At 49.2% G+C, this 17,326-nt stretch overlaps 1 protein-coding gene across 5 annotated transcripts in view; it reads left to right on the top strand.

The window, feature by feature from the left end:
• The window catches only part of MROH1 (maestro heat like repeat family member 1), a 2,054,050-nt gene that overhangs the window by 1,066,818 nt on the left and 969,906 nt on the right, over positions 1 to 17,326 (top strand). For all 5 annotated transcript variants that reach the window (XM_078686516.1, XM_078686513.1, XM_078686514.1 and 2 more), the window contains one exon: positions 13,115 to 13,261. In XM_078686516.1, the coding sequence (XP_078542642.1) occupies positions 13,115 to 13,261 (147 nt within the window). The remainder of the gene's footprint in view (positions 1 to 13,114; positions 13,262 to 17,326) is intronic.

Genomic DNA, 17,326 nt, shown 5'->3' with positions numbered 1-17,326 from the left:
GATCGGATCTAGTTGCTGCGTTTTCATACCAGATAACGCCCCGACAGTGTACCAAGCCATCTTGAAGTTGCATAAGTCTGCTGAGTCTATACATGTAGACGAAGGGAACTGGTCGTTGATAGGATGGTTTTGGGAACTGCTGTCCAAATGGGGATGGAAGATTCTGATGTTTCTTGGTATGGCTTTAGCGATCCTTTTCTCGTGTTGCTTATGCATCCAGTGTGGTCCCGCCATTTGTGGCCTTTTTGCTACGATCTGTGTGAGTAGACCCGTCCCGAGAGAATTGAAGGATAATAAGATGATGTTACAGCGACACCTTGATGATCTGATGAGAATAGATATAGACCTGGATTCAGATTGACGTGAGTTTAGGTTATTGCCTACGTAATGGCAAAAGGAGGGTCTGAGGTTCCGGGACCGGACTCCATTTTGTTTGCGTTGTTTGAGACGCCATTTTGTGTTGCCCTCACGTAGGCCGTGGAAGTAAACGAACGAACAAAGTTGCATGGGCTTCGTTGTTTATTAACTTGGCCTTTTCGACTTGCGAGTGAACTGAATGATGCTGACCCCATCACCTGAAACTGACCTTTTCACGAAGCCAATTTCTTTAACTGATCGTTGTCTGAAATTGCTAATCAATGTTCAGGATATCGTTAACTTTTAGTTTCTTGCACATATCTTATCCTACTCAACATCTGAATTGCTCTTTTCCTTATGTCTTTTCATTACATGGGTAGTGCTTTCAATTATGGGTTTCTCCGGTTTGTGGTAATCGAATTTGGGACAGTCCTAATAATTAACTTGTGGGTTGGTACAATGTAAAGTGAGCTTTTTGGAATGTAATAATGTGTGTAAAATGTATTTGATTCGTCAGAATTTGCCGCAGTGGGTGTGCATTCGTAATGGACTGAAATTCTAGATAAAAAGATGATTTCTTGCTCTACGAAAACTGAGCAGTTTCCCGAGTTTAACACAGTGTTGTATTGCTTGGTTTATTGTTACTAGCTGCAGCTAATAAATTTGATCTCTGACGCCACCTAGAAGTATTCCGTGTCTCTGTTTGCCAGGACAGGGGAATCCGAAGTCTTCGGGCGTGTCCCTGACGCCGCTGGGTTCTAAGAAAACCCGGTTCTTCATGATCCTGGAAAAGCCAATGCCGTTCCGATTCCCATTTACTCCATTCCACAAGGGTCCGGAGTTGGGTCGCCTGATAATAGAGTTGCAGATCCGGCAAGCCCAGGCCGCCCCCCTCCGGGGGAAGCATCGCCAACCTCAGCTTAATCCTGGGCCGTTTCCCATTCCAGACAAACTGCGCCAACTCCGATTGCGTGCGGCGGATCCAACCCTCAGGGGGGCGAAGCGGGATAACCCGAAAGATGTACAAGATCTGCGGGAGGATCGTCATCTTCACCGCCGCCACCCGACCCAGCCAGGAAAGCGGGAGATGTCGCCATCGTCCCAATTCGTGCAAATAGTGCAACTGAGGTTGGCATAATTAATACGCACCATATCCGGCAGCGTGGCTGCCAGCTGTATTCCCAAATAGGGGACGGCACCGTCCGCCCAACGGAAGGGGAACTGTGCTTCCAACGAAGCACGTGTGTGTGCTTCCAGGGAAAGATCAAGGGCCAATGATTTTGACATGTTAACTTTAAAACCGGAATCCTTTGCAAACGTGTCCAGGATCGCCACACTGGCTGGTAATGAAGCCGCAGGGGAGGCGAAGGAGAGAAGGACATCGTCGGCGTATAAGCTGATCGTGTGGGTATATGCCCTGAATTTAATCCCTCGTACCGTAGGGTTCATACGCATAGCTTGTGCCAGAGGTTCCATATACAGCGCGAAGAGCAGGGGAGAGAGTGGACACCCCTGCCGGGTTCTGTGTTCAATGGGGAACGTGGGCGACGAGCAGCCATTAACCCGCACCGATGCTGTGGGGAAGGTATAGCAATTCAAAACCCACGTGCAAAATTTTACTCCCAACCCTGCCCTGGTAAGCACTTGCTCCAGGTACGGCCAGTGGACACGGTCAAATGCCTTCTCTGCGTCGATCGCCAACATCATGAATTCACCTGGCAACCTAGAGGCCCGCTCAACCAGGTGGAGCGCCCTTTTCGTGTTAAACGACCGTTTGTCGCTCCGGGATAAAGCCGGCTTGATCCGGGTCAATCAGACCCTGCATGAATGGGCCTAACCGCGCCGCCAGTATGCTAGTATAGAGTTTGAGATCCACATTAAGGAGTTATATAGGCCGGTAGGCACCACATTGTGTTCGGTCTTTCCCCGGCTTGGGGATAACTGATATCGTGGCACCCATCAGGTCCTTCGGGACGGCACCGGTATCGGAAAAGGAATTAAAAAGGGCGGTCAATAACGGGGCAATCTGAGGGCAAAAGGTCTTGTAAAAGATGGCAGTGAAGCCATCCGGCCGGGCGCCTTAGCAAGTTTGAGGCGGGCGATCGCCGATATAACCTCTTCGGGACGGATCGCTCTCTCTAGAAGCTCCGACTGATCCGACGATAAGGACAGGAGGGACACCGAGTCCAAAAAGGCTGCGCTGTCTGCGGGATCAAGGTGAGCCCCCGCATATAATGTGGTGTAAACGTTGCTAAAGGCTTTCGCTATGGCTCCGTCTTCGGTCACTGTCTCCCCTCTCTGTGTGTGGATCTCCTGCACCGTGTGCCGCTGCTGCAGCTCACGGAGGGCGTGTCCCAGCAGCCTCCCGCACCTGTCACCCCCTGTGTAATACGCGTGTCGCACTCGCAATGCCGCATATTCCGCTCTGTCCTGGTCCAAAGCTGCCAGCCGTTGACGCGCTAGGCGCAGCTGTCTCCATACCCGCGGCGCCCCCGTCCGTTGATGTATCTGTTCCAATTCTCTCGTGCAGAAGGTGAGCTCCTCCCTATCACGGGCCCTTTCCGCATTTTCTGCCGCCGCAATCGCTATGAACTCTCCCCGCAGGACCGATTTGAGAGCCGCCCAATGAGTCGCAAGGGAGGTGTCCGACGGCCGGTTGTGCGCCAGGTAATCAGTTATAGCTCCTTTAATTTTGGCCACTACGTCTTGTCTATGCAATAAGGTATCGCGCAATCTCCAGCAACGCGCGCTGCGCCCGGTAGGTGGAAAGGTGAACACAACAGTAAGAGGTGCGTGGTCAGAGAGCGCTGCCGCTCTTATCTCTACGCTAGACGCTAGCGCTCGCAGCGAGGCAGATGCTAGGAAATAGTCCAGGCGCGCATAGGTTTTGTGGGCGTTGGAGTAGTATGTGTAATCCCGGTCTCCCGGGTGGAAGCATCGCCACAGGTCTATCATTCCTAGTCTGTCAGTCTGCTCCGCCCCCCCCTTTGAAAGGGTGCCCGCCTGTGTGGACCGCTGCGCTGATCTGTCAAGGAGGTTGTCAAATACTAGATTAAGGTCCCCCCTACCAGGACGTGGCTGTCAGGTGCCACCGCTGCCTCATTAAGCGCCTGGTGGAAGAACCTCTCCTGCCCCTCATTTGGTGCATAAACCGAAATAAAAGTGAAGGTATCTGCAGGACAGTAAGCGCCCTTTAAGCTCGGTTCCCCTATGCCACACTCTCCCCATAAACCGCTGAGCCACCTGGATTGCCACCCCTGCCGTCTTGGTGGGTGCGGAGGAAAAGAATGGTATTGGAAAATGACGGGACTTGAGCCTGTGACAATCTTTAGATAGCAAGTGCGTCTCCTGTAGAAGACAGATATCTGCTTTGTAGTTTTCCAGCAGTGACAACCCAGCCCGCCGCTTCACGGGGTTGTTAAGACCGCGTACATTTAGCGTGAGGATACACAACTCAGTTGCAGGCATAAGGAAGCATCCCCCACACACGCCCTAGAACACGGAACACGGATCAATGGTCCACTCACCGGCCATAGCCTGTACCGCAGTTGTCCCGACCACCCGTGACCTCCTGGCTCCAGTTGCTCACCAACAACCCTCACTCTAATACTCTCACCCATCCCCAGCCACACTCGGATCCGGAACCCCCCCCCCCCAACCCAACAAAACTACCCTCCCAACCGTGAGGTAAAACAGTTACAACTATCCCCCCTCCCAAAAACCCAGAGTCAATGTCCATCATCCGAAGACAAATGGTAAAGTGTCACCTCAGGAAAGATCGACTGCACCACATTCACGAGTCCTGGTCTCCCGCCGACAGCAGGGCCAGTACTACCAACCTCGCCCAAGCAGCACAGGGCAATAGTCGGCTCTCAGCTGGGCTGGGTCACCTCTGGGGTGGTGGACACCGCTGCCACAGCCGCATGTTACCCCTCTTCGATCGCCGCTGCCGGAGGCCAGTTAACTCGGCGTCGTCTGCGTTGCTGCTGCCATCTGGGATGTCCATCGTCTCTGTCCGGCGAGGGGTCCGCTTCTCAGTCTGTCTCCTCCGGTGGATCGATTCCCAACAATCTACAAGCCTCTGTCCGGGATCTCTGCTGGAACAGCTTATTATCCTTCTTGAACATTAGTCGGAAGAGGTGACCCCAGCTGTAAGGAATTTTGTGCTGCTGCAGAAAGGCCGTGACCGGCCGGAAGAGTCGTCGCTTCTGCAATGTAACAGCGGACAAGTCTTGGTACAAGACCGGAGCCTGCCCCTTGTAGGAAAGAGGATGCATATGTCTGGCCTTCTGCAGAATCTCCTCTTTTGTGCGGAAGTCCTGTACACACGCCAGAATATCTGGCGGGGGGGGCTTTAGGAGAGTGCGGTGGGCCCACTCTGTGCACTCGGTCCAGACTTATCTCTGCTTCCGGCGTGCGTCCCAAGATGTGGTTGAAGAGACCATTAGTGAAATCCAGGAGGTCCTTGGTATCCTCCGCCAATGTAACTCCCCGAATGTGGACATTATGGCGCCGAGAACGGTTCTCGAGGTCCTCCATATGCGATTGCAAGTCTACATGTTGGTCATGCAGGCGGCCCACCTTTTGACGCAGGCCCTCTATCTCCAAATCCCTGGAGCTGCTTTTTGATTCGAGGTCCGCAACTCTTTCCCCGATACCGTCTACATCTCTACGGACCTCCTTAATCTCGTCCGTGAACTCTTTCTTCAGGGCTTGGATGTCCTCGCGTAAGGCGGAGAAGAGGGACTCCAGGAAGGCCTTCGTTATCAACTCCTTGCCTTCCGACATCTCCGCTGCGGACTTTGGGGATCCAGCCGCCGTATCCCTGGCCGGGGGCCTCACTGGGGCTGGCGCGAAAAGATCCTTGACCGACCTCTCCTTCCGGTTTCTGGGTGCAGACATCGTGGACCTGCTATGGTCAGCCGTGTGCGCACACCGCGGATCGACCTTCCCTCAGGTCTCCAGCCTCCCCGGTGGCCGCGGCTGCGGCCCTCCGAATCCCGCAGCCGCCGTCGTCTCACCCTAGGAAAGGGGCCTCACCTTCTCTGGCAAGCACTACTGCCACTTCCCGCTGCTCGCAGTCAATGTCTGCTCCTCCGATGTTCCTGCGGCTGACCACCCCCTTCAGGACCGGTCACGCTCCCGTGGCTAGCTCCAGGGTCCAGCCTCAGCTTCCCGGGGCAGAGCTAGATACCAGAGCCACACACCGTCCCCGCTCCCTCCTTCGTCTCGGGGTCCGTACCACGATGACAGGGCCTATCTCCAGTCTCAGCGCGCTTCAGGCTCCCCTTCGTCTCCACACCACAGGGCCCAGTTCCTGCGGCGGGCAGCGTGCGGTGAAATGCGTGGAACCAGCACACCCCGTCCACTGCTGGAGGTGCCCCCACTCGGTCCCTGCGCGGGCTCGACTCTTCCCGCCGAAGCAGCCGGGGCCCTCCACCATGCGCCCCTCTAAGTAGTCACCGCTGTCCGGGCGCCCAGCTCACTCCACAAAATGGCGGCTCTCCTTGCCGCGTCCGCCGACCAGCCTGGAGCTCACCTCGTCTGCTGCTGTATTCGGCCGTCCAACTCTCCGCCGATCCGTCAGCGGGCCCGTCTCCTCCGTGCTCGAAGTGCTCACCACTCAGCACCAGTTAGGACCCCCGCAGACCGCTGCCGTCGGCGTTCGTCAAAATGGCGGGCCGTCGGAGCGCCGTCCGTGTCTTCACCCTTGCGGCCCAAAGCACCAACCTTCACTCCGCTGTCTATTTGCGGGCAGCCACACTCCGCCTCCGGTGCCTCCGCGGAGACTCCACCATCGCCAGGGCAGTTCCCCGCCGTCTTCTCTCCACAGCCGTGTCGCCGCTCTCCGCTGCCACCGTCACCTCACACGCCCGGCTGCCGTCTCTCAGCCGCTGTGCGCCGCCCTCATGTCCAGAGCGACAGCTGGACACCCCCGGTGCTCCCCAATGTCAGGGCCACCACCGCTGGACACCGACCGGTGCAATATCGGCCAAGGGCCCGTGCTAATAATTGCTGTCGGCGGGAGCTCCGGGGAAGCACGTCTGATCACGCCCCCCCTGGCAGGATTTTTAAACACAAGAGCAGACAAATCTCCGTCACCAACTTTGTGGACAACGAATAGCAGTCACCCAGAGGTAACATTGGGCATCTTCCAGCACTGTGGAGAACACCAGCTGGATTTTTTCCCCGACACTGAAAACACACAATAACATTACTTTTGAATGTTAGATTTTCCAATAACACTGTTTCTTGGAAACACATTCTGTCCACAGTGTAATTTGGGACTCCTGTATGCCTTCCTGCCAGTGACTCTAATTATTTGGGTTCTGAGAGAGAACAGGAACAACCAGGCCCAAGTCATCCTAGTGACCCTGGATTGTGCCAGGAAAGAGTGAGGTACACCGAACTTCTGAGCATGAGTCACTGTCCTCTGATCAAGCTGCCACTTCTGGAGGATCTCCTGTCATATCAGTAGGGTAGAGTGCTGCAAGCAGGCCTGCACGTCTTGCATCTTTATGATTTGAGATTGAGCAGCAACACTTAACCTACTTCGACCTTCCCTCTGATGTCGTTTGTCATCTTGGCAGCGAGGCATCCCTTGACAAAATCATTGTATGCCAGCCTTTTTGGCAAATTAGTGGATTGGGTTGGCACCTGACATACTGATCCGTTACAAGGAAAGTTGTCTTACGTTTTGTTGTTCATTCCTTCCTTGGCCCAACAGCGACTTGCTTTGGGCACAGTTAAGGACAACTGATAAAGTCTCTTGGCTTTTTTGCAGTTGCCCGGTCAGCCCTCTTCACTCAAATCCCATATTGTGATGATATTTTTAAAAGGTTAGCATCATTTGTTTCCACCAAAACTCTTTGTGATGCCTCAGGGGGCTTAGAGAAGAGCATTTTTCCTCTCAATCATGCCAGACTTTTTGGTCTGAACAGTTCAGACCCACAACCTTGGGAGGTACTTCTATGACATCTATTCAAACCGTGAGGAGTCTGCGTAAGAAGTATACATCAGAAATCAAGCAACTTACCTTCAGTAACTTTCTTTCTGGTGGATACCCTATCTAACTGCAGATTCTTCACTGACCTCCACATTTCTGCATTCTGGGAAATGGATCCTTTTTTAACCTAAAAAATGTCCCAATATAGAGATCTGTACACTAGTCAAGCAAATCTATCAATGAGATTTGCATCTACGGGTGCAGATAGGCTAGACTGCAACTGACGACAATGTGCATGGGTGGGGTTTATTTACCTCTTCCTTTGTCACTTTCGGAGGGGAATGACGCTGGCGCAGAGCTGCACGCAGCCACCCACCAGCATGCAGGAATACTGCTTTAAAAGTTTCCACAACCAGTCTGACACCTGGGAAATATTCACAAGGTGATCAGTCAGCTGTATAGTATCCACCAGAAAAAGCGTTACCCAAGGTAATTCACTTGTTCCACCCTCACAAACTTTTCTTGTATCACATTGGCCCACAGATTGATTGAATAGACCGCTCACTGGAGCTACTAGACACATTCTACCAATAGGATGAATGCCATAACAGCACTGCTTGATGGATTGTTTTCAAAGACATTTATAAGGCAGCTACATGGAGGACGAGACATACGTTCTTGAAACATTACTGCATCAACCTAGAAACTAGTAAGAAATCATAAGTAGGAAGAGCGGCGCTCCATAAAGTGACCTCATTCCCATTTCTATTTTCATTCTTGTATACTGCTGCAATAATCTTGAGGCCAACATGTGAATCTACAAAGCAAACAATGCTGGAGGAGAAAATGAATTAATTTAACTACAGTTCTCCAGCAGTGGAATCTTTCATAGTCACATGCAGACCTCTCTCCTTCCCTTTCATGAAACTCTTCATATGCGTTGTTCCTGCACTGACACGAGCTAGGAAATCTGCTATTTGTAAGCCTTTGTAAGGGAAAGGAATAAGGGTGCTGCTCTTTGATCTGCAGATGGTTTGGTCACACAAAGAGGTGGTGTGGATTTGTTTATTCTATGACCTTTTTTAGTGTTACTGAGTTCTTTTGCTGGCATTGAGTTTCAGCCTAACTATGGGGAATGATTTAAGAATGTAAACCTGCGAAAGTTGCCAATGCTGTTGAACTGAATTTATAGGTAACTCACTTTCTTTTCTTCCATGGGAATCCTCCTCTAAGACATAAGCAACCTTTCAACCTCCTTGGCCAAGTAAAGAGTACAGCATATTTTCCATTTTCACCTAGGATCCTCTTCTGTACATAACAATTAACTGAGCTGTCACTTTTGTGACATAATGGGACACTGGAGGAAGGGCGAAACCCTTAGAGGACAGGGTGTCTGTCATTATTTTTATGTATATGACAGCCTATCTGATAACATTTGTTAGAGCTGGCATCTTTTGGCGTGTTTCCCCTGAGTTTTTGCTTTCTGACTTCGTGGTTTTGATTCATTTTTGCTGGTTAAGTGTCTCTGCCCACTTTCTCACTGCTGTTCAGTGTTAAAGTGCAAGAGCTCCTGTTGTAAATTGTATTATGGATTGGCGTTTCCATGATTGGCAAATTTGATTTACTAGTAAGTCCCTAGTAAAGTGCATAGTAGGTGCCAGGACATGTAAATCAAATGCTGCTAGAGGGCCTGCAGCACTGGTAGTGCCGCCCACACAAGCAGCCCTGTAAAGGGGGTCTCAGAGCAGCTACTGCAGTGTCTGCAGGCAGTTTGTAACTTCCATGTCAACAGGCCCTAATCTTCCCTTTTCTTAAATGTAAGTCGCCCCTAAGGTAGGCCCAAGATACCCATGTGGACAGGGTGCTGTGTATGGGAAAGGTAGGACACGTACTGGTGTGTGTACCATGTCCCGCAACTGCCATGTCCTGGAAGTGTATTACAGTGAGTTTCGTATTTCATAGGATAGAATGGCAGTTTACTTATAACATCTTATAAGCATATCGTCCCATTGAGGCATGATAGAAAAACAGAGTTTAGTATGCCTGAACTCGGAATTTGAAAATTCCTCCTATAGTGAAGATGTTCTGTTTGAAAATACCACTTTTAGAAAGTGGTAAGCCATCCTGTGTGCCTCTGCTGGGTTGTGGATTGACTGACTGGCTTTGGAGTGACAGGGCTGGGGATGTGCATTCATTGTTAGCCGACTCTGGTGGCTCAGTGGACTAATGCAGCCACTGCAGGGGCCTGTGTTCGACCTCATGGTCACAGGTTCAAATCCCAGCTCGTCCACTCAGCCTTTCATCCATTTGAGGTCGATAAAATGAGTACCATTGAGTTGGGTAACAATGTACATCTGTTATTTCAGCGCCAACATGCCCCGTTGCTGGGGTGTACGTGCGCTTTACAAAAACACCTGTTATGTTATTGTAGACAGCGACTGGGTGGTTAAGGTTTGTCCTGCCTTTCCTGGATGTCAGGGCTGGGATGAATAGACGTGGGCTGCATTTTGAGTAGTGGGAGGACATTTCCTTGCACCTGAATGGGCCTGGTCTGCCTTGCACAATGCTGTCTCCACCTCCTACTGGGAAGCTGGACCAGAGAGGACAGAACTGATTTGGACTGAGTACAGAGCCTTTTTGCCTGAGAGAACAAAGAGAAACATTGTATAAATATTGGGCCCCAAACCCAAGAACTTTCTAACTCTTTTGGACCAAGAAGACTGCCAAGAAGAAGAGCTGGAGAAGCTGTGAGGAGGATCTTCCACTTTGCTGCGTACTTTTCTGTGTTGGGCTGCAGTGGCTGCTTCTGCCTTGGGTAGTGAAAGCACTTGACTGAACTTTCTGCAACTTCTGTCTGTGGGTTTCTCCAAGGGCTTGATGTAGAGCTTGCCCCTTATTCAAGAACTCTCAGGAACAGCAAAGACTTCAAGTTGATCTGCTACCAGCACTGGGAACTGTGTGTTTCGTGCTGCAACAGAAGAAAAAGCAGCCTGACTCAGTCAATGATGCAGCTGCCGACTCCGTGTCCTGAAGGCACTACAGAGGGTACTGCCGCACTTCGCACCGCAACCCTGGTCTCCCCGATACTGCCACTGCTTGCACCGTGACCTGTTAGCACCACACTTCGCCACTCCTCACTTCATGCCACCGCACTGGTATCCCCGACGACAATGCTCCACGCCAACATCGAAGCCACTGCTTGGACCTTGGTACAAGGGCACCGCTCGTAAGTTACACAACGCATCGTCCTCATCCCCCACCACAGCCTTGGCCTACCGCCAGTGCCATCGAATCCACTTAGTCAGACGATGACAGCGCTTCAGCAATGACGCCGCCACTGCCAGCACAGCAACTAGCAAGTCATCCCTTCGCACCTCAGCCCTGGTGTCACTGACCCGGCTGGACGACCGTCACCGAGACTCTGCCTGCACCGAGACCTGAGGGCACTGAACCGCTGCACTTTGCACCGCAGCCCCACGCCTGCCCGCGCTCCCGACTTCAACCAAGAGGAGTTCGATCTGCTACGCGTGTGACTTTTTAGAGCTCAACGAGAGGTCACTGTTGCCCTGCATTTCTAAAGGTACTGTTTTGTGGGTCTTCCTGCCACCGTAGCTGGCCCGTACACAGGTACAAATGCACAAAGATTCTTGATCTTGTTCATTATTTTCTTTCTTTTGCCCAGCCATCATATGTTACGTCGTGTAGGGCATTCCCCATGACCGCTTCAGGGATGTCTTCCTTTTTCACTTGTTACAGATCACCTTCCATCTGGTTATACTTCCGTTTGTGAGTCTTTCAGTCAATATATTCATATGTTTCCATTAAACCCTGGGAGAATGAATACACCTGCGTGCTCGCCAAAAGAAATAGGAAAGTGGTGCATGGATTGTCATTTCAATGGAGTATTGGGTTGTAGGACTCACTCGTTATTTTGAGAAATAGGCCAGCTACGGATTCAATTGAAACGGATGAATATATTGACTGAAAGACTCATGAAGATTTGCCGGGACGGAAGTATAACCAGTTCAAAAGTGATCTGTGATAAGTAAAATGATTTCTGTAGAGGATTGCCCTTCTAAGGCCCCATAACATTACACACCAATGCATCAGCGCTTTTCGTAGCTCTGTGCTTCTGACGTGGAAAGTCCTGAAAAGAAACGTATATCAGTGCACCGGATTGACACCTATATAGGCCCTGCATACATCACATCTGGTGCGGACTATGAGGAGCCAAACAACGCCACCTACCAGTGCGTAGGAGTATTTCTCAAGAATTTCTAGAACCAGTCTTGACGCCTGGTGATCAGTCTAATGTAGGAATCTGCAGCAAGATAGTCTCTACCAGATAATGCTATACCGAAAGTAAGTAACTTTTCAAATTGTCATGGTATTGTCATAACAGCTTGTCTTATTGGGAGACCGTAATAGAGTGGATCTAGGGAGCAACTGGGATAGTAATTGACCACTCCTCTAAACAATGTCTGTTGGGCATTCTAGGTAAACCCAAACATAGGAAGATGCAGTATAAATTCATTCATCTCTTACTCCTACTGGCAAATTGGTGTATCGCCAGGGGGTGACCGGGGGCTAAGAAACCGGAGGTGGAGCTCTGGTCACTGTTAAATGGTCACTGCCAGAGGAGGCACACATCAGGCTGTTCCATAGTGACGAGAAGGTCACTTAGTATTTAGATGCCTCGGATGGGAGGGGCGGGGGCAAAATGTCAACATTTAAAGAGGCTGGGACTGGAAGATTGAAACAGATGCCTGCATCTGGGGGCAATTGAAGGGTAGCTTTGTAATGTGTGGATGCCACGGACCTGGCGCTGCAGACTGGGGGGTGGGGGCGGGGGAGAAATGGGTCTATCCACGAATAAGGACTAGAATGTTTCTTTATGAGTAACAAAGATGGACAGGTACGTTGTTTGGGTGTGACTGGGAGGGAAATTGCAACAATGGGTATGATCAATATAACTGCAACAGTATATTGGCAAGAAATGAAGATGATTGTCGCAGCTTTTTGACGTTTGTGTTTGTTAGGCACGCATGTTATTGGCAAAAATATACAAATCAATTAAAAAAAGTAAATGTGGTCTTTACATGGGTAGAGTTTTGGTCTGTTCCTGTCATGTGTTAGTCCCACTTACACATGTATGGTACCATTTTTCTTTGGCGTGTGGTAATGCACAGTGGTCAGACTTTGATGGTTGGCTGGAAGTGTCTGAGATTTCTCTCAAATACATTTTGGGAAAGCAGTGTTTTTTCCACACATATTTTGACACTTGTAGGACATTCTGGGGAGGAAGATTTACTGTTATCCATGCAAGACACCCCACCCTGGTCTCTAGTTTTTTTAAATGCCCAGGTGAAAGTAAGGATTTTAGGTCTAGTTTTAACCATGCAGGGCTTTCTTTGTAACAGGGATGGGATGCATGCAAGAAATACCATACGTCATTCCCCTTTGATCTCTAGTTTTCATATATACAAAGAGTTAGTAGGGTTCCCTTGTTACCAGCTGAGTTAGCCCGCCACGCTTTCTTGTCTGATCCCCACCTCAGTGACTAGTGATCTTTCTGTCTTTTGGGGTAATAAGATTGGAAGTGAATCCTCTACACTGACCACACCCACCAGAATTCCATAAAAAAAGGCATATTTCCGTGGTGTCTAGTAGGCAGAAAAGCAGTTAACCCCAGGTGGCGAAGGCAGCAGTAACTCTTTCAGAGGCGGTAGGGTACAGAATATATTGTTTTTCAGTCGTGTATAAAAGACTTCTGTTTAAGTAAGTGACACTATTCTTTTGCTTTTTGATCAGGACCGTAATGAGAATGATTTGGAGAAGATAAAGAGCTCACTTATACTTTGCTACGGCTATGTGGCCATGTATGCGCCCAAAGAACTTGTGCTGTCAAGGATCGAATCGGACATCCTAAGGGGCATCTTCAAGTACTTTAATAGTAAGGTGAGTTCCCCCACTGCATTGTGGAACCCTCCTCATGATTGATGCCTTTCACACTCTTACACAGAATTGTCCCTTTGACATCTTTTTTCTATGCAGAGACTAAATCACTGTTCTGTTCCCAACAAATGGCACACTAATACTAAATTGGAAACGACTTTTGACAGAGAAATTTCTACTGAATTAATTTTTGTTCCATGATTCTTCTTTGTCGATTACTCAGCAATGCTCACCGTCAGAATATGCTTCAAATCAAAACACTGTTTTTCACTTAAACACTTGCTACTCCGCTCGCTAATTTTCATGAAGGCAACAGGGTTTATAAATATCTTAACATCTCCAAAATATTTATATGCAGCTGTAGCTTTTCAGCTTTGGCAACACAATCGCTAAAAAGTGTATTTCCCATAATGCTCTTGATTTCTTTTTTTGTGAAGGTTAGCTGGAGCTAATGCTGGTTAGGCACAACTCTAGATTAATGAGAGTTGTGCGGGCTGTTGCCATGTAGCTGCACTTTGCTGATGACCTTTCCTAGTTATTATCCTGCTGAAGGTCATCTGATCGATCTTGAAAGGTCTTATTGTGTCTAGACTTGTGTTTGAAAGAAAAACTACTAAATTAAATATTCTACTCATTGACTTCTTCACGTGTTTTAATGGGGGGAATTATCCTTAGACCTCACATTGTATTTACCTTTGTTATTTTCCCTTCAAAAACTTCCCAACTTATGAGGCAATGGGGTCTGTAGACCCTAGATATGTGGAAGGTCCACGGATATTGCTTGTCAGGAAATTACTGATTAAGAAATGTGACACTTCCCTTAACAGTGGTGGCTGTTCCTGCTGTGTGTACAGCCCATTAGGTACTGTTGCAACTTGGCTTTTAAGAGCGCCATAGGTGACCTTTATCTCTCTGTCATATAGAGAAGCACTGGCTCTGCCCATGCCTTATGTAAGCATTACGTAATGTACAGGGAAATTGATCAATGGTTTCTTCTACTTAACTTTGTCTAGACATTATTTTTCTGATGGATGCGTCTGATTGCATCTTGTGAATATTCCTTGGGGGTCGTGCAGTTCAGTGCCAGTGTCATTGCTCTCCGGAAGTGATGTATGGAACTGGCATATAAGTGTCACTCATGTGTACTGAGCTCAGTTCCTTTACTTCCATACCTTCTGATGCTGATCTGGAGCTTCTCCTTGGTCTTTAGACAACACATAATAAAAATGAAAAAATATGACCGCAGTGCAAGGGACAATGTTACCCCCTAAGACGACTGGTTCGAATTGCGAACTTTTGCAAACAGATGTCTGTGACGGACCCTTATGAGGTATGCTTATGTTGCACGACTCCAGAGCTGGAGTCAATTGCACCTTGATGAACCCGAAAGCCCTTCTGGACTGCAGGGCTAAACTTTGCATAACAGAACACAAGCCCGCCCTCCCCCCGAACCATTGAAGTCACAAGGAAGGTACTGCTCCCGCAATCATTCCTGCAGCCGGTTATCTTTATAGTCGAAGTCTTCAGGAAGGTCCAAAAAAAATTAATCAAAGACGCCAGAGAAGGAGTCCGGGTGCCTTCCGGTTTCTATCCTGCTCTTCATTGGGAACAAATCAGAGTCTGGTCTGAGCATACCCTAATTTCTGTGCCCATCAGTGCAGTCAGAACAATTTGAGGCCTTCAGAGAGGCCATGCTGAGCATTTCCAGCAGTTTACCAGTTCCCTCTTGTGCACCATCAGACCCTGAGCATCGGCAGAGGTCTGCAGTTGGATGTCAGCCGACCGGTCTGCCCTCTGTGCCCCTTGAGCCCATATCCGGTCCAGCACAGACTCCAATGTAGACTTCGATCCCGGCGACATCTCTTGCACTGGTTCCATTCGCATCGATGCTGACGCTGTCAATGCTGGAGGAGGATGTACTGCTCATTGTGCTATCTGTAGAATCCACCTCAAGCAAGAAGCGCCCACTTTTGCCCAGCACACAGCCAATGGCTAGTCCTTCTGATTCTGATACCTTCTCCTTACTAAATGGTAGGGCCCAAAATTTACACAATCAATCATTTTGCCACTGATTCAGACATAACAATTGCTATGAGAGGGACGACTATGTTTCCCAGTATTATGAGGAAAACCAGTATGAGGAACTTCAAGATGCAAGTGGTTTAGATACTTGACCAGATGCAGGTCTTGTCTCTCTCCCTGGCCCTGCCATGGAGGAAGGGGCCTCTTTTACAGTTTGTGAGGAAGGTGTTGTGTATTATATAGTGTGGTATTGAGACCTCACCATGTAATACACTCACAAACCTGTCTTGGGTCCAATCAAGCTTGTTTGTCAAGCCTCATCTCAACACTGGGCAACTGTGGCTTTGAGAAGTCAGGCTTAAACACAGGAACAAGCATAAATCATGGAAACAACACCAAAACAAATGGAGAAAAAAAGAAACATGGGACTCAAGAATTCAGACACCAGTTTATAACGAGCACTGGCATAGCCACTAGGTCTCGCCTTTGCAGCACAATATCCCTGGTGCAACATCAACAATTGCATGGCGAAACACGTATGAGGTCCCAAAGGAGAGACCTATTGGATATGCCAATGCTTGTTACACATGGCAGTACTGTCTTGGCAAATATTTCACCTCATTATTACCAGTGAAACAATCAAATACAGATATAAGAAACTGAAAATTGACTAATTAACCTTTGCAAAGGGCTTTCCACTGCGAGTGAACACTTTGCAATGTTTTAAGTGACTTTTGATCCGTTTGAGCTACAAGCAATCTATTTTGTTAAAATCTGCCGATTATGCAGAAGGCGATCAATTATGTGGCAAACGTGATAACCCCATAATTATATAGAAAAAAGCCGAGGCTGCAGATTCACATAATTCCAGTAGCCCTGGCTATACACGGTTGGGTACATTTGAGGGTTTTGGAATGCTGTACAGGGAACAATCTGAGCAACACGGTACAACACAGAAAAGTTATTCAGAGCAAGGTTCTCAGCAGTGGTACATATATAAGACACATGTAGCCAAGCCATCAGAAAAAGCATTCTGATGGATACATCTGCCAGTGGATTCCTCACCTTGTGAATATCCCCCTGTGGCAGCAACATTCGGAAATTCTTTTGTAGCTCTTCACGCCGACATGGACGACGTCACAGAACGCACGGCTTCGCGCACGCGGCTCCGCTGTCGTCACTGACTCCATAATAGGACTCTGTCGGTGTGATGACATCAGTTCCCTTCTTTCCGCGTCGTCGACGCGAACAGCTTTCAAGGGATCCTCTGTAGCTATTGAGTAACTCTGTTACTGTTTATTGCTTGCAGTGTTTTCTTGTTTCTTTGTCTCTTGTCGAGATTTTCTCGAAGAAGACTGGATTCAAGCTGCACGGAGAATGCGGGAAAATAATGTCAATCACGGACTCGCATGAAGATTGCGTATGGTGCCTGTCCTCAGACCATGATGTCCAAGGGTGTCCTTGCTGCAAGAAGATGAACCCCAAGGCCCTTTGTGAAAGAGAGGCGAAGCCCCTGGTTGCCAAGATGAAGGGTAAAAAGCACAGGAAGGGCTCGAAGTCGCGTCGAGGTCCAGTTCGAGGTCGCCTTCGAGGTCGTCATCGGGGCATTCTTCCAGATCGACAAAAAAGAAGCATAAGAAGAGGAAGCACGGATCTCAACACCATTCTGGGAAGGATTTGGATTTGAGGTCGAAGTCGCCAGGTAGAAGACATCGTAAGGATGATGTATCTCCTTCTCCAAATGTTCTGGATCCGGAAGGTGAGGCTTCGCCCATGGAGTCGCCGGAGCATTCACCGGCTCCGGTGTCGAATCCCTCTCCGGCACCGTCTCGAACTCCAACTCGAGAGGAGGAAGAGGCTCCCTTGCTTAAGGGTTAGACGACTCCGGCTCACCAACCCAAGGAACAAGTCAACACAAATCCGGTGCCTCCTTGAGAGCAGCCGGTGGGTCATACCCTCCATTTCCAGGCCCGGGACAAGACGCTACACAGTATTTATATGCTATGTATGGTGTCTTAACGAGAGCCATGTACCCCTCTGGAGCAC

Source organism: Lissotriton helveticus, chromosome 4_1 (genome assembly GCF_964261635.1).
Source record: "Lissotriton helveticus chromosome 4_1, aLisHel1.1, whole genome shotgun sequence".
In the NCBI taxonomy this organism is placed as follows: Eukaryota; Metazoa; Chordata; class Amphibia; order Caudata; family Salamandridae; genus Lissotriton; species Lissotriton helveticus.
The sequence above is the reverse complement of the archived record's forward strand: the minus strand, read 5'-3'. Positions and strand labels throughout refer to the sequence as shown.